The 27,516-nt window shown below is 41.6% G+C and overlaps 1 protein-coding gene across 1 annotated transcript in view; it reads right to left on the bottom strand.

The window, feature by feature from the left end:
- Positions 1 to 27,516, bottom strand: part of nbeaa (neurobeachin a) — a 449,617-nt gene that overhangs the window by 373,271 nt on the left and 48,830 nt on the right. Inside the window, exons 2-9 of the mRNA XM_078403202.1 lie at positions 23,375 to 23,606; positions 22,158 to 22,258; positions 21,403 to 21,498; positions 19,359 to 19,480; positions 15,606 to 15,732; positions 15,115 to 15,234; positions 11,160 to 11,306; positions 901 to 1,098 (exon numbers count right to left, since the gene is read on the bottom strand). Of these exons, the coding sequence (XP_078259328.1) occupies positions 901 to 1,098; positions 11,160 to 11,306; positions 15,115 to 15,234; positions 15,606 to 15,732; positions 19,359 to 19,480; positions 21,403 to 21,498; positions 22,158 to 22,258; positions 23,375 to 23,606 (1,143 nt within the window). The remainder of the gene's footprint in view (positions 1 to 900; positions 1,099 to 11,159; positions 11,307 to 15,114; positions 15,235 to 15,605; positions 15,733 to 19,358; positions 19,481 to 21,402; positions 21,499 to 22,157; positions 22,259 to 23,374; positions 23,607 to 27,516) is intronic.

Genomic DNA, 27,516 nt, shown 5'->3' on the forward strand with positions numbered 1-27,516 from the left:
GGAAAAACGTTTTCAACCAGAGTTTTGTGAATGTGGAATTCTCTGCCACAGAAGACAGTGGAGGTCAATTCACTGGATGTATTCAAGACAGAGTTAGATATAGCTCTTAGGGCTAATGGAATTAAGGAATATGGGGAGAAAGCAGGAACGGGGTACTGATTTTGGATGATCAGCTGGCTCAAAGGGCCGAATGGCCTACTCCTGCACCTATTTTCTATGTTTTTATAACCTATGATGAGCGTTTGTCGGCACTGGGCCCATACTCACTGGAGTTTAGAAGAATGAGGGGGGACCTCATTGAAACATATAGAATAGTGAAAGGCTTGGATAGAATGGATATGGAGAGGATTTTTCCACGTGGGAGAGCCTAGGACTAGAGGTCATAGCTTCAGAATTGTAGGACGTTCTTTTAGGAAGGAGATAAGGAGAAATTTATTTAGTCAGAGGGTGGTGAATCTGTGGAATTCTTTGCCACAGAAGGCTGTGGAGGCCAAGTCAGTGGATATTTTTAAGGCAGAGACAGATAGATTCTTGATTAGCATGAGTGTCACAGGTTATGAGGAGAAGGCAAGTGAATGGGGTTAGGAGGGAGAGAGAGATCAGGCATGGTTGAATGGCAGAGTAGACTGGAAGGGCCAAATGGCCTAATTCTACTCCTATTCCTTATGACCTTATGACCTGATGTTAAATGAGGATGCATTCCCCAACTTATTATGCTCAGTGGGACCGAAAATTGATATGTGTTTTTCATGCATTTATGTGGTTGAGACAATAATATTATCAAAATTAAAATTAACCAACAAAATACTGATATTATGAAGCTCTTATTTCTAAAGAGCTTACCAGTAAGTAGTTTGATAAGCAGAGAAAGACACAAATGATTACAATATAAGAGCCAACCTGCAACATTAGTGCATGTGGAGAATGTACAAAAATTGAAGGGTTTTCCTTTGGTGATGACTCAAGGCAGAGTTGTGCATCAGTTGCTTTGGCGTTATACGTGAAAGCAATACTGTTAGCCAGCTTCCCATCATACAATACTTGCTTGTGATGTTCAGCAAGGTGGATGTCACTCTCTGACTTAAATTTAAAGGTACTCTGAAAAACACAACATTATTTTTCACACATCAAGAATGCTACATTAGTACAGCAGGCAGCAACTACTCACAAGGCCATACTTACCATTCAACAGTGATAAATAATAAATGTATTATAATCCACAAAAATTGTTAAATCCACTTAATTTTTCACAAAATTCACAAATCCACTCATTTAAAGTCAAGTGCGCAGGTATTATATTTGAAAATTAGAACAATTATTGTATTCCAAATTCAGTCCTACTTTCTTCTAGATATACCTTATTTTAACATTTATGTAAAAATGTAAAATCCTCCCCTTTAAAGAGAAAAGTTTCAGTATTACAGAATTGGTGTTTGAGTATAATGACAAAGAATTAACAACATTCTCTGAAATATCCAGTGGTTCACTGTTACTTCAAACATATGTGTAGGTATGCTTGTGCTGCCGGGGAGTGATTCATCTAAATTCATCTTTGGTGGGATCCAAAGCAGTGGTGAGGCAGATGAGAGGCGGGAAGTTGATACAGAAGTCAACAACAGCAAGTTCAGTAGACAAGGGTAAGCAGGAGCATAGCAGGGAACAAGGAAAGACGGTTGGATTAATTCTATTTATTTATTATGCATTTATTTAATCAGGCAAGAGGCCTGATGATATATTATAGCCATAACAGAAATATGGCTGTGGGAGAAGCAGGACTGGCAGCCTAATGTTCCAAGGTTCATAACGGACAGTTAGATTAATCACCAACTGGATGCTCAGTGAATCCTTGGAGCATAAATGGGAATATTCAGCAAAGTGATTAGCCTGACTGCATTTGGATGCACCAGACTTCTTTACAGTGGCAAGATCAAGCGTAGACTAGGCGACTGTTTTGTCAAACACTTCTGCTCAGTCCGCGAAGCCTGCTGGATCTCCCGGTTACTGACCATTTTAACTCCCCTTCTTATCCCATACTGACCTTTCTATCCTGGGCTCCTTCCATGCCAGAATGAGACACACAAACTGGAGAATAGCAACTCATTCCACTTGGGTAACTTACAACTCAATGGTATGAACATTGAATTCAATTTTATGAAACAAACTAACAACCCCCCCCTCCTTCTTTTTCAAACCCCCATTTCTTCCCCATGCCCCATCTGGACGCGGATCCATTTCTCACACTATCCCGCCTCCCGACTAGTTCTATGTTATCCCACTTTCGCATCTACTCCGTACACACTAGGAGCGATTTACAGAGGCCAACTAACCTATAAACCTTCCCACATTTTTGAGATGTGGGAGGAAACCGGAACATCCGGAGGAAACCGAAGTATAAGAAGTAAAGGAGATGAGCTTGAGGCTCAGTTAGAGGTTGGTAGATATGATATTGTGGGGATTACAGAGACGTGGCTGCAGGAGGATCAGGCCTGGGAACTTAATATTCAGGGTTATACATCCTATAGAAAGGACAGGCAGGTGGGCAGAGGCGGTGGGGTAGCTCTGCTGGTGTGGGATGAAATTCAGTCCCTTACGAGGGAAGACATAGGGACTGACGAGGTAGAGTCACTGTGGATTGAGTTGAGGAATTGTAAAGGCAAGAAGACACTAATTGGTGTTATCTACAGACCCCCAAATAGTAGCCCGGATGTAGGGTGTAAGATGCAGCAGGAACCAAGAAAGAGATTCTGTAGAGTGCCTCCGAGATGGATTCTTAGAGCAGCTTGTAATGGAGCCTACCAGAGAAAAGGCAACTCAAGATTTAGTGTTGTTCAATGAACCAAATTTGATAAGAGAACTCGAGGTAAAGGAACCGCTTGGAGGTAGTGATCACAATTTGAGAAGGAGAAGGTTAAATCGGAAGTGTCAGTCATGCAGTTAAACAAAGGGGACGATGAAGGCATGAGAGGAGCTGGCCAAGGAAGGCTGGAAAGGGATCCTAGCAGGATGGATGGTGGAACAGCAATGGCAGGAATTTCTGGGCATAATCCGGAAGACGCAGGATCATTTCATTCCAAAAAGGAAGAAAGATTCTAAGGGGAGTAGGCGGCAACCGTGGCTGACAAGGGAAGTTAGGGATGGAATAAAACTAAAAGAAAAGATATATAACACAGCAAAGAGTAGCCAGAAGCCAGAGGATTGGAAAACTTTCATAGGACAACAGAAGGTAACAAAACGGGCAATACGGGCTCAAAGATGAAGTACGAGGGGAAGCTGGCCAAGAATATAAAGAAGGACAGTAAAAGTTTCTTTAGATATGTTAAGAGAAAAAGAGTAGCAAAGTCAAATGTGGGTCCCTTAAAGGCAGACTCGGGTGAAATTATTATGGGTAACAAGGAAATGGCAGAAGAGTTGAACAGGTACTTCGGATCTGTCTTCACTAAGGAAGACACAAACAATCTCCCAGATGTACTGGAGGACAGAGGATCTAGGGGGGTAGAGGAACAGAAATAAATTTTCATTAGGCGAGAAATAGTATTGGGTAGACTAATGGGACTAAAGGATGATACATCCCCTGGACCTGATGGTCTGCATCCCAGGGTCCTCAGGGAGGTGGTTCTAGAAATAGTGGACGCATTGGTGATCATTTTCCAATGTTCAATAGATTCGGGATCAGTTCCTGTGGATTGGAGGATAGCTAATGTTATCCCACTTTTCAAGAAAGGAGCGAGAGAGAAAACGGGGAATTACAGACCAGTTAGCCTGACTTCGGTGGTGGGAAAGATGCTGGAGTCAATTATTAAAGAGGTAATAACGGTGCATTTGGATAGTAGTAAAAGGATAAGTCCAAGTCAGCATGGATTTATGAAAGGGAAATCATGCTTGACTAATCTTCTGGAATTTTTTGAGGACGTGACAAGTAAAATGGATGAAGGGGAGCCAGTGGATGTAGTGTATCTAGACTTTCAGAACTCCTTTGATAAGCTCCCGCACGGGAGATTGGTGACTAAAATTAGAGCACATGGTATTGGGGGTAGGGTGTTAACATGGATAGAGAATTGGTTGGCAGACAGGAAGCAAAGAGTAGGAGTAAACGGGTCCTTTTCAGAATGGCAGGCAGTGGCGAATGGAGTGCCGCAAGGCTCGGTGTTGGGGCCACAACTGTTTACCATATATATTAATGATTTGGAAGAGGGAATTAGAAGCAACACTAGCAAGTTTGCAGATGACACAAAGCTGGGTGGTAGTGTAAACTGTGAATAGGATGTTAGGAGGTTGCAGGGTGACCTGGACAGGTTGAGCGAGTGGGCAGATGCGTGGCAGATGCAGTATAATATAGATAAGTGTGAGGTTAACCACTTTGGCGTCAGAAATAAGGAGGCAGATTATTATCTCAATGGAGTTAGGTTAGGTAAGGGGAGGTCCAGCGAGACCTGGGTGTCCTTGTACACCAGTCACTGCAAGTTGGCGTACAGGTACAGCAGGCAGTGAAGAAAGCTAATGGAATGTTGGCCTTCATAACGAGAGGATTTCAGTATAGGAGTAAAGAGGTTCTTCTGCAGTTGTATAGGGCCCTGGTAAGACCACATCTGGAGTATTGTGTACAATTTTGGTCTCCTAATTTGAGGAAGGACATCCTTGTAATTGAGTCAGTGCAGCGTAGGTTCACGAGATTGATCCCTGGGATGACGGGACTGACATATGAGGAAAGATTGAAAAGACTAGGCTTGTATTCACTGGAGTTTAGAAGGATGAGAGGGGATCTTATAGAAACATATAAAATTATAAAAGGACTGGACAAGCTAGATGCAGGAAAAATATTCCCAATGTTGGGCGAGTCCAGAACCAGGGGCCACAGTCTTAGAATAAAGGGGAGGCCATTTAAAACTGGGGTGAGAAAAAACATTTTCACCCAGAGTTGTGAATTAGTGGAATTCTCTGCCACAGAGGGCAGAGGAAGCCAAATCACTGGATGGATTTAAGAGAGAGTTAGATAGTGCTCTAGGGGCTAGTGGAATCAAGGGATATGGGGAGAAGGCAGGCACGGGGTATTGATTGGGGACAATCAGCCATGATCACAATGAATGGCGGTGCTGGCTCGAAGGGCCGAATGGCCTCCTCCTGCACCTATTTTTATTTTAAACCCACACAGTCATAGGGGGAATGTACAAACTCCACACACACACCCGCGGTCAGGATTGAACCTGGTTCTCTCGCCCTGTGAGGCAGCAGCTCTACCCACTTCGTCACTGTGCCGCCCACTAAAGGTTTAGATGGTCTCTCGTTCTAATTATAACTCTCCAGCCTTGACAACATGCATTTTACCTGCACTTTCTCCAATGCTTTCATTTCCTTACTACAAAGTAGTGACCAGAACTGTACATATCCTCCAGTGTGGTCTAACTAATGTTTTATCCAGTTATGGCATAAATAAAGCTTTGCTTTAACATGGGAACAGATGAGTTTCCTCATCAGTGATGGAATTGGTAATACTGAAGGAGGTGGAAGTAAACAGTCAATGCATCAATATAATGTTGGAAACACAAACCACAGTTAAATATGACAGGTATCACAAAAAGCTGGTGTAACTCAGCGGGTCAGGCAGCATCTCAGGAGAGAAGGAATGGGTGACGTTTTGGGTCGAGACCCTTCTTCAGAATAATGTCTTTGAATTGGCACTGCAGGTTCACTCTATGAGTAGTTAAATATGACAAACTGTCTGAGATTATTTTCACCTAAATTAACACCAATCTAATTCAGCACCAAACTGGGATAGGGATGATGTCAGTATCTATTAAATCAATTTAAGATAGAAACCGAAGTCAGCATCTCTGCGATTTGAAATGTTTCATTGGAAGAAATGTTTGCTCATCAAAAACAGGTTGTCAGATAAATAGTCCAACAGTTTAGAAATAGGTGATACTAGTGCACACAATAGTGTAATCAATTGTGTCAATGGCTGCAGCATGTTCACGTAAAACAACAATATCCAAAGGAACAAGGGAGGTAATGGGGAGGTTAAACCTGAACGTTTAAAGTGCCATGGCTGGAAATCTGAAATATAAAAACAGAAAATAATGAAAATATTCAGCATATCAGGCAGCAGCTGTGGAAAGAGGAACCAAGCGAACATTTCAGGGCAATAATCCGCTTTCTCATTTCTCTTTCCATCATGCAGCCAAACCTGCTGAGTTTTTTCAGTGCTTTGCCTTTATGTTAGATTAAGTCTGTTTGTCACCTGCTTGCATGTGAAATATTATATCTTTGGACATGTTACCAAGAAGTAGATGCAGTTGAAAATTAGAAGGAAAAAAAAGTGCTGGAGTGGACAGGCAATACTGCAATCAATTGTGTCAAAGGCTGCAGAATGATCACAAAAAAACAACAATACCCATTGACTCCATGCACGAGATAGAAACAAAGAACTACAGATGCTGGCTAATACACTAAAGGACACAGAGTGCTTGAGTAACTCAGCGGGTCACGCAGCATCGCTGAGGATCATGGATAGGTGACGTTTCGGGTCAAGACCCTTCTTCAGCATGAACAAGTTTAATGAAAATGACCAATTTTAGTCCTTCTTCCCCACCCTACATCTGAAAATATTTAATCTAACAGTGTATTTCAGATTTCTGGTATTTGAAATATTATGCTTTGTGAGCTTTGATTAAAATTTCATGAATACAAAGCTCTGATACAGGATCAATAGTGTGTTCACTACCTACATTATTAAATCTGAATAATGTTCTTCTAATTGGCACAGCAGGTTCACTCTACAAGTAGTTAAACTTGATTAGAAAGGTAATGGACCATGTTTAGTGACCCCATGTTAGCCGAGGAGCCTGCCAACACTTACTGAAAAGATATGCTCATGCATAAAGTTGATTTAAGCAAGGTACAGGACGTAACCCAACTAAATGTGAAATTTCCTAATGAGGAGCTATTCAAATATGTATTAAAATGATTTCATAAATATCCATTGTAATTATATGCACTCCAGATTTTTTTGGGAAAAGCAATATTATTCTAGTTTTAACATTCTTGGATAATATGAGAAACATCAGTCACTACCCCCTGCATTGAAAAGAGAGCTGCAAGCGGGGAATGAATCAGAAATTAAGTAGTGAAGGAATTGAACCCAAACCGTTTCTCAGATCTCTCACTTTTAGATACAAGAAGCCACTTGTATGATTCACACAAGAGTTGATAAGGGAGGCATTACAACAATCAGGAGAAGAGAACAAATCACACAATTAATTTAACATAAGTTCATGGAAGAAATATCCTGAAGCCATCATTACAGCCATTACCTTATGTATCATAACTATATTTTCCCACCTTCCCCTCTGCTAAAGGTGTAACAATTAATAAAAACCTAAACATAAAAGATAACAAAATTTGCAATCAACAGAACAAAAATAGCCATTTTCCTTTTGAAAGATCAAAAGGAATGTTCAGCATCTGCTTTTGACACAGGGGCCATTTAGCTGACATATCTCACTTCCTACACTAGATGGAGGCAAACCAATAAAAATTGTGCATACTATGTACAAAGATTGTATATAACTGCAGAATGAAAAATAATAGAAACAAGTAATTGTTTTAGAAGTAAAAAAATATTATAAGTAATGTAGAAAGACAGTTACATTTTTCTCTGTCCAGTAGATAAAATTAAACATTTACAGAAAAAAATATTCCTCAACCCTAAGAATTAAACAACCTCCAGTATGTGAAAAATGGTTCAGACAACATTGAAATGTTGGACACTCTGTTGAAAAAGACATTCAAATTGTATCCTTGTCAATTAAGTAGAGTACATTTCGGAATACCTCCTGGAGAATAATGTTTAAAGAGTTCAATTTTACTTAAAAATCGGGAAACCAGTGGGATCTGGATTTCCCAATATACTTAAAAGTAAAATGCAAAGTATGGTTACAGAAGATTGATCACACAGAAATGTGACGGTAGAGAATAAAGTGGTAATTATATTTATTACAGCAGAGGATGTTCAAACCTAACATAAAATCACAAATTTCTAACCTCTGTTTAAGACCATGCCTCTGAGTTATGTATATATTAAGATGAAGAGGGAAAGGAATAAAATACATAACTCCAAAAGGTTATGGACCAAACGCGGGCAGGTGGGACTAGTGTAGCTGGGCCATGTTGGCCGGTGTAGGCAAGTTGGGCCGAGGGCCTGTTTCCACACTGTATCACTCTGACTCACCTCCACCACTTCCTCTGGCAAATTATTCCACCTATGCACGTTCCTCTATGTGAAAATATTGCCTCAGGTCCCTTCTAAATCTTTCCCCTCTCACCTTAAACCTTTGCCCTCTAGTTTTAGACCAATACCCTGGGGAAAGATTGTTATTCGCCTTATTTATGCCATTCATGATTTTACAAACCTTTATAAGGTCCACTTCAGCCAACTATACTCCACAGTAAAAAGTCACAGCCTATCCAGCTTCTCTTTATAACTCAAAACTCCAGACCCAGTAACATCATCATAAATCTTTTCTGCATCCTTTCCAGTTTTATGACATCCTTTTATAGCAGGGCGAGTAGAACTCTACACAGTACTGCAAAAATGGCTTTACCAACATCTTATCCAGCTGTAACAATGTCTTATCCAATGTCTTATTCGCCAAACAACATATTATCCAACTCCTGTACTCAATATACTGGCTGATATTCACTTCGCTGTCCACCACGTTCATGGAACTGAGTACATACATCCGTATGTCACTCTGTTCTACAACACTCTCCAGAGTCTGCCACTTACTATGTAAATCCTGCCGTAGTTTGTCTTCCTAAAGAGCAACACTTCACATTTATCTGAATTAAACTCCATCTACCATTCCTCAGCCCAGTGATTGAGATCCCTTAATAATCTTAGATAACCTTCTGCACTATGCCACCAATTTTATTGTCATCTGCAAACTTACCATCTACATTAACGTTCAAACCATTGATATCAATAACTAGCAACAGTGGATCATAAGATCATGTGATAGGAGTAGAATTAGGCCATTTGGCCCATCAAGTCTACTCCGCCATTCAATCATGGCTGATCTATCTCTCCCTCCTAACCCCATTCTCCTGCCTTCTCCCCATAACCTCTGAGCCCCTTACTAATCAAGAATCTATCTATCTCTGCCTTAAATATATCTACTGACGGCCTCCACAGCCTTCTGTGGCAAAGAATTTCACAGATTCACCACCATTCTGACTAAAGAAATTCTTCCTCATCTCCTTCCTAAAAGAACGACCTTTAATTCTGAAGCTATGACCTCTAGTCCTAGACTCTCCCACTAGTGGAAACATCCTCCCCACAAACACTCCATCCAAGCCTTTCACTATTCTGTACGTTTCAATGAGGTCCCCCCTCATTCTTCTAATCCCCAGCACATATAGGCCCAGTGCTATCAAACACTCATCATATCTTAACCTACTCATTCCTGGGATCATTCTTGTAAATCTCCTCTGGACCCAATCCAGAGCCAGCACATCCTTCCTCAGATATGGTGCCCAGAATTGCTCACAATATTCCAAATGTAGCCTGACCAAAGCCAGCACCAATCGCTGTGGTACACCACTCTTACAGGCCACATCTGAAAAACAACCCTTAATCATCACCATCTGTCTCTTACCTTCAAGCTAATTGGCTAGCTCAGCCTGGATTCCAAGTGAGCAACCTTTCAGATCAGCCTATCATATGGTACCTTGTCAAAGGCCTTTCTAAAGTCCATCTAGACACTGCCATCATCAAACGTCATGATCATATCTTTAATAAACTCAATCAAATCGTAAATAGGCCCTTAATTGCAGTAAGCTATCAAAGGACTATCAGTGTGGTCCCATGCAAAACCCAGGATATGTCACATTTCCCAGTCACGGTCTGTTGATCACTCCTCCACAAGGCAGCCTTTACAAGCAGGTCTCAAGGACCAATAGACCTGAGGGAGCACAAGGTGTAAATGCAGTCATAAGAAAAGCACTGTGAAAGGCAGATGGGGCTGACCATGATCCAGCCGGATTTACCTAGCCACACTTCTACCAAACATATACAAGGTAATAATTATCGTGGCTCTGGTTCAAGTTTCCAAGAAACTCTACGGTTTAAGTTCTCAAGAAATTTTCAAGAAACTTACAATAAATTCTTATCATCAAAGGATTAATATATGAAGGAAAATGAGAGAAAATGGAGGCCTTGGGAAAAAGTGAATCAGGATGGATTTTTATATAATCAGACAACTTCTGCAGATGCGCCGTAGAAAGCATTTCACCGGAATGTATCACAGCATGGTTTGGGAATAGCTCCATCCAAGGTGGCAAAAAACTGCAGAGAATTGTGGACACAGCCCAGACCATCACACAAACCAACCTCCCTTCCAATGACTCCATTTACACTTCACGCTGCCTCGACAAGGTCACCAGCATAATCAAGGGCAAGTCTCACTTCCTCTTCTCCCCTCTCCCATAAGGCAAGAAGTGCAGTAGTGCGCAAAAAACACACCTCCAGATTCAGGGACAATTTCTTCCCAGCAGTTATCAGGCAAATTAACCATCCTATCAACAACTAGAGAGCAATCCTGAGCTGCTATCTACCTCACTGGATATGATCTTGAATCGGACTTTGCTGGACTTTATCATGCACTAAATGTTATTCCCTTTAACATGTATCTGTATACTGTGGATGACTCGAATGTAATCATGTATCGTCTTTCCACTGACTGGTTGGCACGCAACAAACTTTTCACTGTACCTTGGTATCGTGACAATTGCCTAAACTAAACTAAAGATGCAAAAAAGCATGCATATGGATAATCCAGCACTCTTAAACAAGTAGTTAGAAGAACAAGGTGATCTGGATTAGTTCTGGTGAAGTGAAACATTTGGATTGTATCAGGATAAATTTCTTCGTCTCATCAGTGCAACACTCTTCTTCTGTAGAATGAATATAAAAAAACTTGAAATGACAGTTGGGTAACACAGTGGAGTTTTTAATTCAAGTATGTGCTATTAGATGGGACAAAAATTCACTCACATCTGCATTTTGCCTTTGGAACTCATACCATTATAATAAATTTAAAATGTATTCATATTTTATAAATTCTCTTTTTGTGCACAAGACCACATAGAACAAATTCAGAGAGTACCTTGTATCCTGGTCCCAACTGATGTATTGCAAATATCTGTGCTGGATTAAGTGCCTCTGTAAATACGTAGACTGCTCCAAGCTGCCCACAGAATACTCTATTTGCATCTGCAGTTTCTGAAGATCCCAGAAAGCATTTGTCAAAGCTCTGCACAAAGAAAACAGGTATCACAATAATGGGAGTTCACACACTTTGAGAAATCCGCGGGAATTTTATTTTTATATAAGATTACATTCAGTTTTAATTGGAAAACAAATTGATTGATTGACCGACACAGCATGGAAACAAACCTGTTGGCCCACTGAGTTCATGCCAACCACCAAAGGGCCAAAGACACCCACAGGCAACGGGTGGAAGACCACTTCAATACCACGGACACCAGAAGCATGTGGCAGGGTGTCAGGGACATCACTGGCTACAAGAGTAGCCCTGCCTGCCCCCACAGCGATATCACACTAACCAACGAGCTAAACACCTTCTTTGCCCGCTTCGAAACTGGCAACACCACCTTGAGTGGAAAAACCCCAGCCGAGGCGGAGGGACTGGTCTTGCAACTGAGCACACAGGAAGTACAACGCGCTCTGCAAAGGGTCAACCCACGCAAGGCTGCAGGCCCGGATGGAGTTCAAGGAAGGGTACTTAAGGACTGTGCTGAACAGTTGGCTGAGGTATTCACCAGGATCTTTAACCTGTCATTATCTCTGGCTAAGGTCCCCAAGTGCCGGTGCCAAAAAAGCAAAGATCACCAACCTGAACGACTACCGTCCGGTTGCCCTAACTCCTATAGTCATGAAGTGCTTTGAAAGGCTGATCCTCTCACACATCAAATCCAGCATCCCTGACTCAATGGACCCACATCAATTTGCATACAGGGCAAATAGATCCACAGAGGATGCCATCTCTCTGGCTCTTCACACTGTCCTGACTCACCTAGAGAGACAGGGCACGTACGTGAGGATGCTATTCATTGACTATAACTCTGCCTTCAACACGGTCATCCCCACCAAGCTCATCACCAAACTCCACCAGCTAGGCCTCAGCTCGTCGTTATGCGACTGGATCCTGGACTTCCTGCTGGAGCGACCGCAGGCAGTGAGAATGGGCCTGCACCTGTCCTCCACTATCACCCTGAGTACCGGCACACCACAGGGCTGTGTTCTGAGCCCCATGCTCTACTCCCTCTTCACACACGACTGTGTTCCTGCATTCGACACCAACACCATTGTCAAGTTTGCCGACGACACAACGGTGATCGGGCTGATCACCAACGGTGATGAAACAAAATACAGAGCGGAGGTACAGAACCTGGCGGACTGGTGCTCTGATAACAACCTGTCCCTAAATACCACCAAGACGAAGGAACTGATCATCAACTTCCGTAGGTCACACAACGGGGAATATGCCCCGATCTTTATCACCGGGGACAGTGTGGAGAGAGTGTCCAGCTTCAGGTTTCTGGGCACTCACATTTCAGAGGACCTAACATGGTCCAATAACACTACTGCGCTGGTCAAGAAGGCACAGCAACGACTGTTCTACCTAAGAACACTGAAAAAGTCTGGTCTACCCCAACAGCTGCTGACGACATTCTACCGCTGCACCTTAGAGAGCATTCTAACACATGGCATCCCTGTGTGGTATCTCAGCTGCACGGAGGCAGAGAGGAAAGCTCTTCAGCGGGTAGTCCATAGAGCTCATAGGACCATCGGAACACAGCTACCAGCCTTGGAGGGCATCTACAACACACGATGCCTCAGAAAAGCCACCAGCATCCACAAAGACTCTTCACACACCTGCAACAGTCTGTTCGAACTTGTACCATCGGGCAGACGATACAAGGCCTTCTACGCCCGCACCTCCAGACTCAGGAACAGCTTCATCCCCAGGGCCATAGCTGCTATGAACCGATCCGGATGAGCCGGGTGGTCACATCGCACAGTGAACCGGCACAGATCTACTTGTACTTTATTCTGTTTTAAAACTGTTCCAATTTGTTTCATTGGGTTGTTTAAATTAATACTGACTAGCTAATTAATTTATTGCATCGTATGGGAGGCACATTCCCAATCTCGTTGTACCCCTGTACAATGACAATAAAGATATATTGTATTGTATTGTATTACCATTTCACAATGTTTCTATGTTCACCCACTTCCGCATCCATTCCCTACAAACCAGCGGCAATTTACAAGGACAATTGACCTACTAGCCTGTACGTGTTTGGGATGGGGGAGGAAATCGGAGCACCTGAAGGAAACCCATGCCGTCACAGGGAAAATGTGCAAACTCCACACAGACAGCATTCAATCATAAAGATTTTCCTGAAGAATTAAACATTGCATTTTATGGCTCTGAAAGAGGCTGCCCTCGTGCCAATGCTGGCTTATTAATCAATTAGTTTCCAAACCCCAGTCCATTATCAAAGCCCAACAAAATTCTCGCCTTCAAGTATATATTTAATTTTCCTGTGAAAATTATTACATTTGAATCTACTTCCACATGAATTTTTTTAATGAAAATTCTCATTTTGTCGTTTTTTTTGTTAATTATCTTAATTGGATGATCTGATTTTTAACCCTCAAGCCAGCGGAAATCATTTATCTTATTCATTTTAATCAAATCCCAATTGATTGGTTAGACAAGCATAACAGATAACCAAACTTTCTAATCTCTCAACATAACTAAAAAGTCTCTACTTTATTACACTCTTGATGAATGCCCTTCGCAAGGGTAGATTCAACACTAGCAACAAACATACATACCCAAATTTTGCAAAAAGATACAACAGAAAATCAGGCAATTGCAAACCACCAGTGCCCATTTAATCTTATATTACATAGTACTCCATAAAAAAGAAACACATTTATTTGGGGGGTTGGGTCAGGTTTAGCATTCTGAAATTTGACTTTTAGATTCTTTTGAAATCACTACCAAGTGGCAAAATGACTATTACAGGCCCAGAATTTGCAGTTGTAATGTGGCAGATAAATTAGCATCCAATACTAAAACCGACAACCCGCACCAACAAAAGTACAGTTAAAGATGAAAATCCAGAGGTCACTCAAAGGATGCCACATTGCAATTTCGGTAAATGCAAACAAAGTGGAATCAGCAAGTGCATTGTTGCAAAGTGGAATCAGCATAGCATTGTTAGTAAAACTGAAAATGCTATGTCCTGTTCAATGCTGAACCTAACAATTGTAAATTACCATTGAACTCTCTCAGCAGGATCGAAAAACTAATTTCAAGTAAGCAATCTCTCCATTCCACAACAAAATGTCCATAGATCATTAAGCTTCTCTTAAAATAAAATCATGTTTTGATATTTCAGATTCATATTTAGTTCAATAAGAAATTCACAAATTAAATACCACATTATGAAAAACTAAATAATTAAACTATTGTTTTTTTTTCCTTTAATGTTTGTTGGCTGTACCAACTTTTCATTCACAACCTACTTTAAAAAACATTGTTGATGCACATCACAAATCATCTCTAAGTGGCTCCATCTCACAATTCATTAAATAAAAAGGGAAATCTGTATTTCAAAGCTCAGTAATTTTTTCTTCAAGCCCAAAAGCTTGTGCTATCCCTCAGCTGCTGAACAGAAAAGTCTAGGCTAAATATGAAGGCTGGTGTTTCTTGATATTTCACTTCCAATCATTTATTCAACCCACACTTTTAGTTTTGGGTTTATTTTTAGTTTAGAGATACAGCATGGAAACAGGCTTTCCGATCACCCATTCACACCAGTTCTATGATATCCCACTTTTTCACCCATTTGCAACGCATTAGGGGCAATTTACAGAATTTGGGGAACCCATGCTGTCATGGGGGATAGTGCAAACGCTATATGCATATCACCCGAGGTCAGAATCAAACCTAGGTCTGTGCTATGTGAGGCAGCTGCGCCACTGAGCCGCCATTTTGTAGCCCCATGCAACATTGAACTTACATCATTGGTATTGACATGCCAAGCCATATCTCCGTAGGAAACTAGCTGACCATTGACATAACAACGAATCTCACTGTTCCTCCAACGATTGTAGATGTGTACAATGCTGATCATATACCACTGCAAAATAAGAATAGATACAGATTATGTCATCTCTATATGAAATCTGACAAATGCTCAATTTCTAGATGTGGGACAATGTATTCATTTCAATTGGCATTAAGTAAACCAATCAATCATCGTGTGAATATTCATTATACTGACTTTATCAATGAATAGAATAAGATTATCTTCCATCCTTTGAACTTTTATATGCCTAAAGGTAAACTACCCTTTGGTACTCATCTTTAATGTTTATTCTATTTGACAACAGAACAAATGTGCTCAGTTGTTTAAATAGTTCATGATTATTACATGGACAAGACAAAAACAACATTCTAACAATTATATTTATATTCCAGAAAATGTTTTTAGTGTTATTATTTATTTACCTTTCTAGGTTGAAAATCATACTTCACACAATGCTGGAAACCTTTTCCTTTTGACTTCAATGATGTCACAATCAAACAATTTCCAACAAAATGTGCTGAATAGCCAACTCCTTTGCTTGTTCGAAAACTGCAAATTAAAAATCAAAATTGTATTTCTTCAGAACAATAAGTCACGGTTGATTCATTATAAAATTGATTAAGTAACGATAAAGACAAATCTTCTGCATATTCTGATTTCTCAACACTCTTGCATCGTAATAAAAACAGACATGAATCACAAATATAAGCTTAGATAAAGCAAAACAGAGAAGATATCACCCCCACATTGTTTTTTACACACATCTTAGTTTCAGACCAGTATTCAATGACTCTAAAAGACTCGGACGTTTACCCACACCCAGAAAATATATTGTACCCCAAAACAAAAGGAGAAAAAAATTAAAAGATAGATTCTCTAAAAATAAAATTCAGATGCAATTTAGTGTAGACGACATTAACACAATTTAAATAATTTTTTGTCAATAGTTGAATGGTAGCCCCAAAATCAAAATTTCCAGATCCAAGCCAAGGTCCTCCAATATGTTCTATCTGATACAATATAGAAACACGCAAATTAAAAGATTCCAAAATTCATTAGGTTAGGGGTTATGGTCCAACAATTGACACTAGCATTCTTACTCAAGGGAGGGAACCTACAAAATCAACTGAATTTCACAAATGTGTGTCAACAGCAGCTAAACCCATGAGGGTGAATACATGGTGATATCAGCAAGATAATAACCTTTGGGGCGGCATGGTGGCGCAGTGGTAGAGTTGCTGCCTTACAGCCCTTGTTGCGCTGGAGATTCGGGTTCGATCCCGACTAGGGGTCTATCTGTTCTCCCCGTGACCGCGTGGCTTTTCTCCAAGATCTTTGGTTTCCTCCCACACTCCAAAGGCGTACAGGTAGATAGGTTAATTGGCTTGGTGTAAATGTAAATTGTCCCTGGTGTGTGTAGGATAGTGTTAATGTGCGGGGATCGCTGGCCAGCGTGGACTCGGTGGGCCGAAGGGCCTGTTTCCACACTGCATCTCTAAAAACTAAAAAACAACTTTAAAAAAATTACCCTGTGATTAAAACACTAGCTTGTTCTGGTTACATATTGTAAAAGCTGATTATGCCTATGAAATTTGTACATCCACTTGAATTATTTGAGTGAACTGTATTTTAAAAGACCCTTTTCCTGGCATTTTGACCTTACAAGTAAAAACTGCATAATAGGAATAATAAGAAAAAACAGTGGGTACATGGAGCAGTTCCAGCAGTTTCGTAAAGAATATAGCATGAAGGAATTAGTTTAGAAAATAAAATAGGACATTAGTTTGATCAAAAGACAGGTAAGGCAAAAGAGTGCATCAACTCAAATTACACTGTACCTTTATTGGTACAGGTGGCAATAAACTGACCTTGAAACCTTGAACTCCAATTACTACCTCGGAGTTCATGAAAACTGCAAGGGCTGCTACATCGGAGTGGAAATTTTAAAAAAACTTTAAATAAAATTAAGGGACTGCAGTGGAATGTGAATGAATGAGCAGTAAACTGCATATAAATTTAATATTCTCCATTCTTTCTAAACAACGTGACCCGCTTGCACAATGGTGGAAATATGACTGACCAATCACTCTTTTGAGATTTCAATTCTACCTGGAAACATAATCCAGGATTTTATAAAGGTTTCTACTTTAGTTCTTCCCCATATTCTTAAACTATCTTTCCAGGTTTGTCAATCAACATTAATCCAACATTGCTGATTCTCAGGTTTTTTATTGATTACTTTGCAATCTACTGGATAGTATACTGACATTAACACCTTTTAACCTAATGACTTCTGTATTCTCCCCTTTGTCCTTCCTATTTACATTCCAATGGATTTCATTCCATTAAAAGGTTTAAGCAGAAAAGGTAAATTATCTTCATGAAGCTTATTCAATATTTTCACAACTTTTTTAAAATATGAGAAGTTATTAAGAGTCAGGAATGATTTAATAAAACACTAATCATTTTTTTTAATGCATTAGCAACACCTTGCAAGTGTAATTATACATATTGAGTCTTATCTTTTATCTACTTTTCTGCTTCTGCGTACAAGAGCTGGTCAAATGTTGAGGATGTGCTCTCGGCGGATATGGAACTTGTCACGGGCTACCTTATGATCTGGAGACTAAAACTGAGTATGGCAAAAACCACCACAACGGCCTTTCACCTGAACAAAAAGGAAGCTCAACGCCAGCTAACCGTCACCCTCAATGGGTCATCCCTACCCTACAACCTATTCCCTACATACCTCGGGGTGAAACTAGATCGACAGCTGACCTACAAGCAACACCTTGATGCTCTCCGTGCTAAAGTCTCCGCACGGAACAACCTCCTGCGTTGCTTGGCCGGATCGTCATGGGGTGCCAGGACATCTACTCTTCGAACCAGTGCTCTTGCACTCGTGTACAGCGCTGCTGAGTACGCCGCCCCAGCATGGTGCCGCAGCGCTCGTACCAGCAAGCTAGACGCCACCCTCAATGACATCACTGGTTGCCTACGCCCTACTCCGACGGATCTCCTGCCGGTGCTCGCACCCGCCAAGCTTCGCAGAGATTTCTTCACTCATAGGCTAGTGTGCAAGGCCCCATCGGACGCCAAACATCCTTTGCACCACCTCGCCCAGGATTCACAGCAACTGGGACCTCAACACCTGTCATCTCGTCACCCTTTCTCCCGTCATGCAGCAACCCTCTGTGGCTCCGGTTTCAACATACTAGGAGCATGGAGAACCAGCTGGGAACAGACATCGCGACCTCCTCAATTCACTGTTGCACCGAACACCACAGCCCCACCCGGCTCAGACATGCCCTGCAAAGAGTGGGTCGCCTTGAACCGGCTCCGCACAGGGGTCGGCTGGTTCAATGCCAACATGCATCATTGGGGGTTGCGTTCATCAGTAGCCTGCGTGTGTGGTGCAGACCAGCAAACAGCGCAGCACGTCATTTTCGACTGCACTGTCTTCCGTCCCCCTGGTGGAGGGGTAGACCTCACGGTCCTTGACAACAGCACATTGCACTGGCTACAGCGCCTGTAGGGCGTTACATAATTTCTGCTGCCTCAAACGCAAGAAGAAGAAGAAGTTTTATCTACTTTTCCTTCCATGTCTGTCGGGGAGAGGTCCCCTATATTTCATTAATTTGTTAATGGGAATCTGTTTGAAATATTTACTTCCTTTCCTTGCAGGTAGCAATGAATGGTTTCTGCATGTTATTTTGCCTTTGTATTCTGTTTCAATTACATTGTTTCATTCTTTATACCTACTACTTGCTCAATACCCTGCGATTATGCTGATAAATTGCATTTTAATTCAAATTTATTTTGAGAAAGTGATGGTATATGAGGCTCTATTCTGTTAAATCTATTGTACAAAAGTGGAAGCCTACTTGACCTGAAAACAAAGGATATGTAATGGAGCAAAAGTTATTAATATATTTAAAATAACGGCATATGACACAGGCAATAAAAACTAAAATGGAAAGAAACATTGAGCATAGATGTAGCCATTTCTTATAAACTATCATGTCCACTAAAATGTATCTTTAACATTATTACCATTTTCATTCAGAGGAGAAAAGACACAAAACATTATGGATCATACCTATTGCATACATTTATCCCAGGTATTCTAAAAAAGCAGACTTCCACACAAGTACTGAGTAGCAAATTGTACATACCAATAGAGATATGGCTTGTCCTTGTCCACATTGATATTATTCAGTGGATCCATGCGAAACCAGGTATTTAAGGTAAAACCATTTTGATAAGGCCACTTAGCAATAGGAGGCAAAGCAATGGCCTGGTAAAAAGTGAAAGGTAACAGAGGTCAGAATAAATGGCAACTTTATTGAATCATGGGAATTTATCATTTTGTGGTGCCACAGTGAAGAAGCCCAAAGTTGGAGGACTTCTCCTGTCTCATCCCCTTTGCTCTGTCTATTGTACTTGAGTTTGAACTGATTGTATGATATATCTGATCTGATTGGATAGCATGCAAAACAAAGCTTCGCTGTACTTTAGTTCAAGCAACAATAACAAACCCTAACCTAAACCTATATATGATTAAATAGTTCATTTGCTGATCCAGGTTTGAATGTAGAAATAATAATGGCCCAAATTCACATCAAGAATATTACTAGTTTGAGTGGAATTGCCAGCATTTCCCTCCATGAGGAAGGGTACAATTGGCATACAAACAATATCTTGAGGGCAGGTGGGACTAGAGTAGATGGGACCCTTTGGTCAGCATGGACAAGTTGGGCTGAAAGGCCTGTTTCTCTGCTGTACAACTATGACTCTGACGATGGGTCCCACATGGAGTCCACTGGATAACAGGGTCTGAGCAATGACAGTCTCAGAGAGGCATAACCCTTAGACCCTGCTCCAGAACACCCTGATAGTTTGGACAAAGCTCCTGTAAAGGGCTTTCAAAGAATTTAAGAGTTATTAAAGTGGCTTTCACTGTTTGTAAACTTTTAATAGCTTTTATAGCTGTGTGGATACATTTAAAAATAATGAAAACATTAAAAACATTTTTTTAAATATTAGCAAATAATCAAAAACCATTGGATCCATCTTACCTTCTAATAATTTCCAGGCCTCATTCTCAAAGGTAGAAGGTCACTAAATCTTTGCTAGATTTGACCGGAATTAGGTCTCAAGTCACAATTCCTCAGTCCAATGCTGGTGTATCACAGCAACACTGGGCTCAACCAGACTCCAGTGATGGAGAGATATACCAGTGTTTGGCACCTGGCATGCCTGGACTAACAATTGGTCCACAATCATACAGGACCCGCGTGGGAATGCCGGAGCACTACCAGTTCCAAAAGCAGCACCATTCAGCCCATTATATTCTGGTAGATCAACCATAACACTGGTTGATAACAACATAGCAACATAACAACATAGGTTCATTGCTGTTCATTAAAAAATAACTGCTTAATTCTGCAATCAATCTTTAACTACATTTTCCACTGGGTTTCAGCTGGAAATTCATATTCCACTTTTTATTACTGTTCTTTCCTCCTGAACCCTCTTCTTTGGAATGGAATGGAATACTTTATTGTCACATGTGACTAGTCATAGTGAAATTCTTTGCTTCCATGCACAATGTATACAAATAGCAGCCAAATACGGTGCTCACAAAGTAACAAAGCACTCCGGCTTCTCCTTTTGTTCTCTCCCCCCCCCCCCCACCCCCAGCGGTTTCCCTACTCCCCAGGGTCCCCATTGTCTTTTGTTCTCCCACTCTCCCCAATTGTCCATTGTACTCCCCCCACGTCCCTCACAACAGTCCCCCCACGCCGAGTCCTCCATTGTTCTCCCCCATTTCCCTCACGGCGGTTCCCCCACGCCGGGTCCAACATTGTTCTTCCCCCCATTCACGGCGGTTCCGCCACGCTCTCATTGAGCGTCGATCGTGGGTCGACCTGCGAGGCTTCACCACCGCCGCGTGGCTTCACCGCCACCGAGGCCTCACCGCTGTCGATGCCCCACTTCATGCCTCTATGGTGTCGACCCGGGCCTCAACTGCGGGTTCCATCGGCCGTTCCGCCGACCAGGACTCCGACACGCGAGGCCCGGCTCCTCCCTCCGACCCGCAAGGCCCGGCTCCTCCAAACGACCCGCAAGGTCTCACTTCCCTCTACTCTTCCAAGTCTTGGTCTAATGCCCTTCCCCGTTTGATATGAAGCAATAAAAGATTTGGAGAATACATACTGCTGCACTCCGTCCAGGGAAGTTGAAAAATGTATCCGGGCCTTGTCTTTGTGGCATCTGATTCAGAATTGACAGCAATTTAACTGCATGCCTTGGCTGTGGAAGAAATTGAAAAAAATATCTTTCACCCTTGATGCCAAAGATGAATAAAACATCAAGGACAATATTTCACTACTTTAATCATTTATTATCAATGTTAAGAAGGGTCCTGACTCGAAACATTTAGAACGGAGATGAGGAAGAACTTTTTCAGTCAGAGAGTGGTGAAGGTGTGGAATTCTCTGCCTCAGAAGGCAGTGGAGGCCAGTTCGATGGATGCTTTCAAGAGAGAGCTGGATAGAGCTCTTAAGGATAGCGGAGTGAGGGGGTATGGGGAGAAGGCAGGAACGGGGTACTGATTGAGAGTGATCAGCCATGATCGCATTGAATGGCGGTGCTGGCTCGAAGGGCTGAATGCCCTACTCCTGCACCTATTGTCTATTGTCTATTGTCTATTGAAACGTCACCTATCCATTTTCTCCAGAGATGCTGCCTGACCTGCTCAGTTACTCCAGCATTTTGTATCTAACTTTGGTATGAACTAGCATCTGCAGTTCCTTTTTATTACATTTAGCTATGTTAAGTCAGTTTACATATTTAGTTTAGAAAAACAAGCAAAGAACAAAATGTACATACCAAAACAAACAACAATATACCCATGACATAAAGCTTCACTAATTTACATCCATTTCTTAAGTCTCAGTACAGGAACTTACCCAGAATCCACTTTCTCCACGCAACATGCTGAAAAGCAGTTTGAGTTCCTTGACTGTAATACTATAACTCGCTAGAACACCCAACATGTCAACCAGCAGATCTGCAAAGAGTGGTGTACAACGTAAATACGAAAACTCAAAAATTATACATTTCATTGCAGAATAGTAATGAAGCAACAAGGGAAAATAAACCAATGATGGGAAATTCAATTCTAAGTCGCATGTAAATGTTGAACAGGTTCTGCCATGTAATATAAGCTACCTTCTATACTAGCAAATATGACAAAGTGATGGAGTTACTCAGTGGATCAGGCAACATCTCTGAAGGACATGGATAGGCGACATTTTATGTCAGAATCCTTGTGGCAGTCTAAAGATGGGTTTCAACCTGAAACATTGCCTATCAATATCCTCCGGAGATGCTGCCTGGTCTGCTGAGTTCTTTCAGAATTTTATGTGTTTTGTTCAAGATTCCATCACCGATTTTTCGGAACCCTTGGTTCCAGAGCCTTGCCAGATTATCCGTTTTGCCAGACCAACAGAGGTCAACAATACATCTCTGATCCAATTAATTATACCCCTCCCGTTCTCTAATATGTCTCATGGCCTCACGGTACTGAACGGTCTGCCTAGGCCGTTTAGGGGCCGAGATACCGGTCCGCAGAGCCGGCCTCGGAAGATGGAAACTGAAACGGATTTGACGGCACCAGCCAGGCTAGAGTTCCAGAGCCACAGCCGCAGGGGGTAAATTCAACCTGCCGATCGGCCACAGAAATACCAATGAGGTTGAAGTCGGCCGCCTCACCAGGCCTAGGCGCCACATTTTCAGAGGGATTTTAAGTGCGTTCTTGTAATTTTGTTCCAATTCAAGGAGGTGCCAGACCCTCAGTTGCCGTAATATTGGTGATATAGCTGTTTCTGCAGATAAATAGATTGTTTGCTTCTAAGGAAATGAAGAGATATGATATTCCTACTGGAAAGTAAAATATCAACCATAATCCCAGTGCAGGCCATCGGGATTTAATAGGCTTTTCCTGTTTACAATCTTAATCTGCCCTGCCAATTTTATCGAAAAGCTATATATATCAAAATTGCCAAATTGTATTCTACCAATTTGTTAATTAAACATAAACTGTAACATAATTTTCAGATTTATTCACTGTCAATATCATATTTAGCAGACTAAGTGTTCTGAGCACAGCTTACAGAAGACATACCTGCTATCATGTCATCCACTTTGCTCATCTTCAGTAGCACTTGCTCAATAAGACCAACCTCCGTGCTGGCCTGAAGGTTGCGTACACTCTTGCGTAGTATGGCTGTGAACATACTCCAAATCTCTGCCTGGCAGGTGACATCACAGTGTTCAAGAAGTTCAATCATGCACGCAATACTCTCTGCATCCTGAATTATGAAGTTAATTTCCAAATCAAACTCTCCGCCAACCAGCTGCCAGGACAAAAGAGAAAAGGACAAACATTTTAACATTTTTTCATTTTATTGTGCAATCTCAAAATATATAAATGAGACATTTCCAAAGGCTTTAGGCCGTCATATTCACCAATATATGTACAAAAAATACTTCAGCAAATGCTTCATTGGTAGCATTTATCCAGAAAATATAATTCTCGGAAGAATATATCTTTGATATGTTCTTTGTTTTCTCATGATACAGAGATGAGCAGCGGTGAGTTGTAAGCCAATTGGAGGGAGGTTTAAAGGGGAAATAGGCAGACTAAATGAACAGGCGAGGATATAGAATATAATTTGGGAAAATGAGAGGCCATGCGCTTTGGTGCAAAAATGAAAAAAGTGGAGAAGTTTTCAATGGTGAGATATTGAAAGGCATAGGTATTCGTGCATTTGTACTTAAATAAGCAAAAGCTATCATGCACGTACAGCAAACAATTATGAAGGCACATAGGCTTTTATTGCAAGAGAATAGACAATAGACAATAGGTGCAGGAGTAGGCCATTCAGCCCTTCGAGCCAGCACCACCATTCAATGTGATCATGGCTGCTCATTCTCAATCAGTACCCTGTTCCTGCCTTTTCCCCATACCCCCTGACTCCGCTATCCTTAAGAGCTCTATATAGCTCTCTCTTGAAAGCATTCAGAGAACTGGCCTCCACTGCCTTCTGAGGCAGAGAATTCCACAGATTTACAACTCTCTGACTGAAAAAGTTTTTCCTCATCTCTGTTCTAAATTGCCTACTCCTTATTCTTAAACAGTGGCCCCTGGTTCTGGACTCCCCCAACATTGGGAACATGTTTCCTGCCTCTAACGTGTCCAACCCCTTAATAATCTTATATGTTTCAATAAGATCCTCTCTCATCCTTCTAAATTCCAGTGTACACAAGCCTAGTCGCTCCAGTCTTTCAACATACGACAGTCCCGCCATTCCGGGAATTAACCTAGTAAACCTACACTGCACGCCCTCAAAAGCAAGAATATCCATCCTCAAAATTTGGAGACCAAACCTGCACACAGTACTCCAGGTGCGGTCTCACTAGGGCCCTGTACAACTGTAGAAGGACCTCTTTGCTCCTATACTCAACTCCTCTTGTTATGAAGGCCAACATTCCATTGGCTTTCTTCATTGCCTGCTGTACCTGCATGCTTCCTTTCAGTGACTGATGCACTAGGACACCCAAATCTTGTTGTACGTCCCCTTTTCCTAACTTGACACCATTCAGATAATAATCTGCCTTCCTATTTTTACCACCAAAGTGGATAACCTCACACTTATCCACATTAAACTGCATCTGCCATGCATCCACCCACTCACACAGCCTGTCCAAGTCACCCTGCAACCTCATAGCATCTTCCTCACAGTTCACACTGCCACCCAGCTTTGTGTCATCTGCAAATTTGCTAATGTTACTTTTAATCCCTTCATCTAAGTCATTAATGTATATTGTAAATAGCAGCGGTCCCAGCACCGACCCTTGCGGCACCCCACTAGTCACTGCCTGCCATTCTGAAAGGGACCCGTTTATCCCCACTCTTTGCTTTCTGTCTGCCAACCAATTTTCTATCCATGTCAGTACCCTACCCCCAATACCATGTGCTCTAATTTTGCACACTAATCTCCTATGTGGGGCCTTGTCGAAGGCTTTCTGAAAGTCAAGGTACACTACATCCACCGGCTCTCCCCTGTCCATTTTCCTAGTTACATCCTCAAAAAATTCCAGAAGATTAGTCAAGCATGATTTCCCCTTCGTAAATCTATGCTGACTCGGAATGATCCTGTTACTGCTATCCAAATGCTCCGCAATTTCATCTTTTATAATTGACACCAGCATCTTCCCCACCACTGATGTCAGACTAACTGGTCTATAATTTCCTGTTTTCTCTCTCCCTCCTTTCTTAAAAAGTGGGATAACATTAGCTACCCTCCAATCCACAGGAACTGATCCTGAATCTATAGAACATTGGAAAACGATCACCAATGCGTCCATGATTTCTAGAGCCACCTCCTTAAGTACCCTGGGATGTAGACCATCAGGTCCTGGGGATTTATCAGCCTTCAGTCCCATTAGTCTACCCAACACCATTTCCTGCCTAATGCAAATTTCCTTCAGTTCAGTTCAGAATTTGTACATATAAAGACGAGTTACTGCAATTACTTATTGAATCAAAATCCTAACTCTGGTGTGACCACGGTGGCACAGTGGCAATCCGGGCAGCACAGCTGGGTTGAGCTACTGCCTCACAGCGCTGGAGTCCTGGGTTCGACCCTGACTACGGGTACTGTCTGTACGGAGTTTGTGCATTATCCCTGCGACCTCGTGGGTTTTCTCTGGTGCTCTGGTTTCCACCCACACTCCAAAGACGTACAAGTTTGTAAGTTAATTGGCTTCGGTAAAAAAAAATTAAATTGTCCCTAGTGTATATGATGGGGTTAGTATCTGTCGATCGCTGGTCGGCATGGATTCAGTGGGCCGAATGCCCTGTTTCTTCGCTGTTTCTCTAAACTAAACTAAACTAAAATCTGAAATAATGTACACAGATCTAGTCTTCCTTCCCCTCCCCCCATAAAGAAAAATATATTTGTGACAGAAGGAGTGCAATGAAGGTTCAGGAGATTGATTCCTGTATTGGAGGTAAATGCCCTGTGGGGAGAGATTAAACAGGCTGGAACTATACCCACGAGAATTTAGATGAATAAGCATTGATCTTATTGAAACAAAATTATTTTGTGGCTTGAGCAGTGGATGCAAGAACCTGCAGGGGCCAAGTGGCCCTGGCTGGGGTTTCAGGAACCAGTGTCGGTCACATAATCAGGGGTCAGATGATCAGGATTAAAATGAGGGGGAAAAGTGTCTTTACCTAGCCGGCAGCGAATGTTTGGTATTCCCTTCCTTAGAGACTCTGACTGAGTGCATGCAAGATAGAGAACAATATATTTCATAAGTGACCACCAGCCAATGGGTAAGTTACGAAAGCTATCAAAGTTAACCCTGATTACTTAAAAGAAGTAGGTAGCACTGAATTAAGATATTTTTTAAAAAACTACCAGGCACATCAGCCACACCACAAAGCCACAAATCAATCATCATATGACAAATTAGCACATTAATGATGCAACAAGCACATGAAAGTTCTGTACGTTAATGTTCTAAATCCAGTAAATATATCAAATAAATATATCATGTAGGGCAATTAATATCAGGTTTAAAAGCTGGGTTAGAAGGAAACCACTGTAAAATCAGAGGTGATTATATTCAAGGTCACAAATCATAGGATCAGATCTCTAAATGCCACAGTTTGGCAGAGGAAAAAATGGTAACGTTTGTCTAGCGGGCTAAATTACATCCTCGACTAAACCTTTACATTTCTTGGGCAAGGAAACAAGCTGCTAAACCAATTCCCAGTCCTACCTCTCTGACTCATCTTCTAATAGCCAGAGTGCAAATTTTAAAATGTTAATGCTGACTCTTCCAAGATTAACATTTTATGGATTGGACAGGAAAGTAACAGAAAATGCCTACTGTACCAGCTGTCTTTTGCAGCAATCTCCAATCAGCCCATTTTGAAAATGTGATAGTGAAAAACTGTGATGGAGCAAACAAGTCAAGAATATCGATGATAGACACAAAGTGCTGGAGTAATTCAGCAGCTCAGGCAGCATCTCTGGAGAAAAACAATAGGTGACTTTTCTGGTCAGGACCCTTCGTCAGACAGAAAGTAGAGGCGGGGTAACTGGATGTAGGAAAAGGCCAAAACAAAGCAGGGCTGTCAACAGATGACCAAGGAAGGCTGGAGTCAATAATGGCCCATTGTTGCCTGGAGAAGAGGTGAGAACCATGGGATACAAGGATGCAAACAGTGGAACTAATAAGATGACTAGAGAG

This window comes from Rhinoraja longicauda, chromosome 7 (assembly GCF_053455715.1).
Source record: "Rhinoraja longicauda isolate Sanriku21f chromosome 7, sRhiLon1.1, whole genome shotgun sequence".
Lineage (NCBI taxonomy): Eukaryota > Metazoa > Chordata > Chondrichthyes > Rajiformes > Arhynchobatidae > Rhinoraja > Rhinoraja longicauda.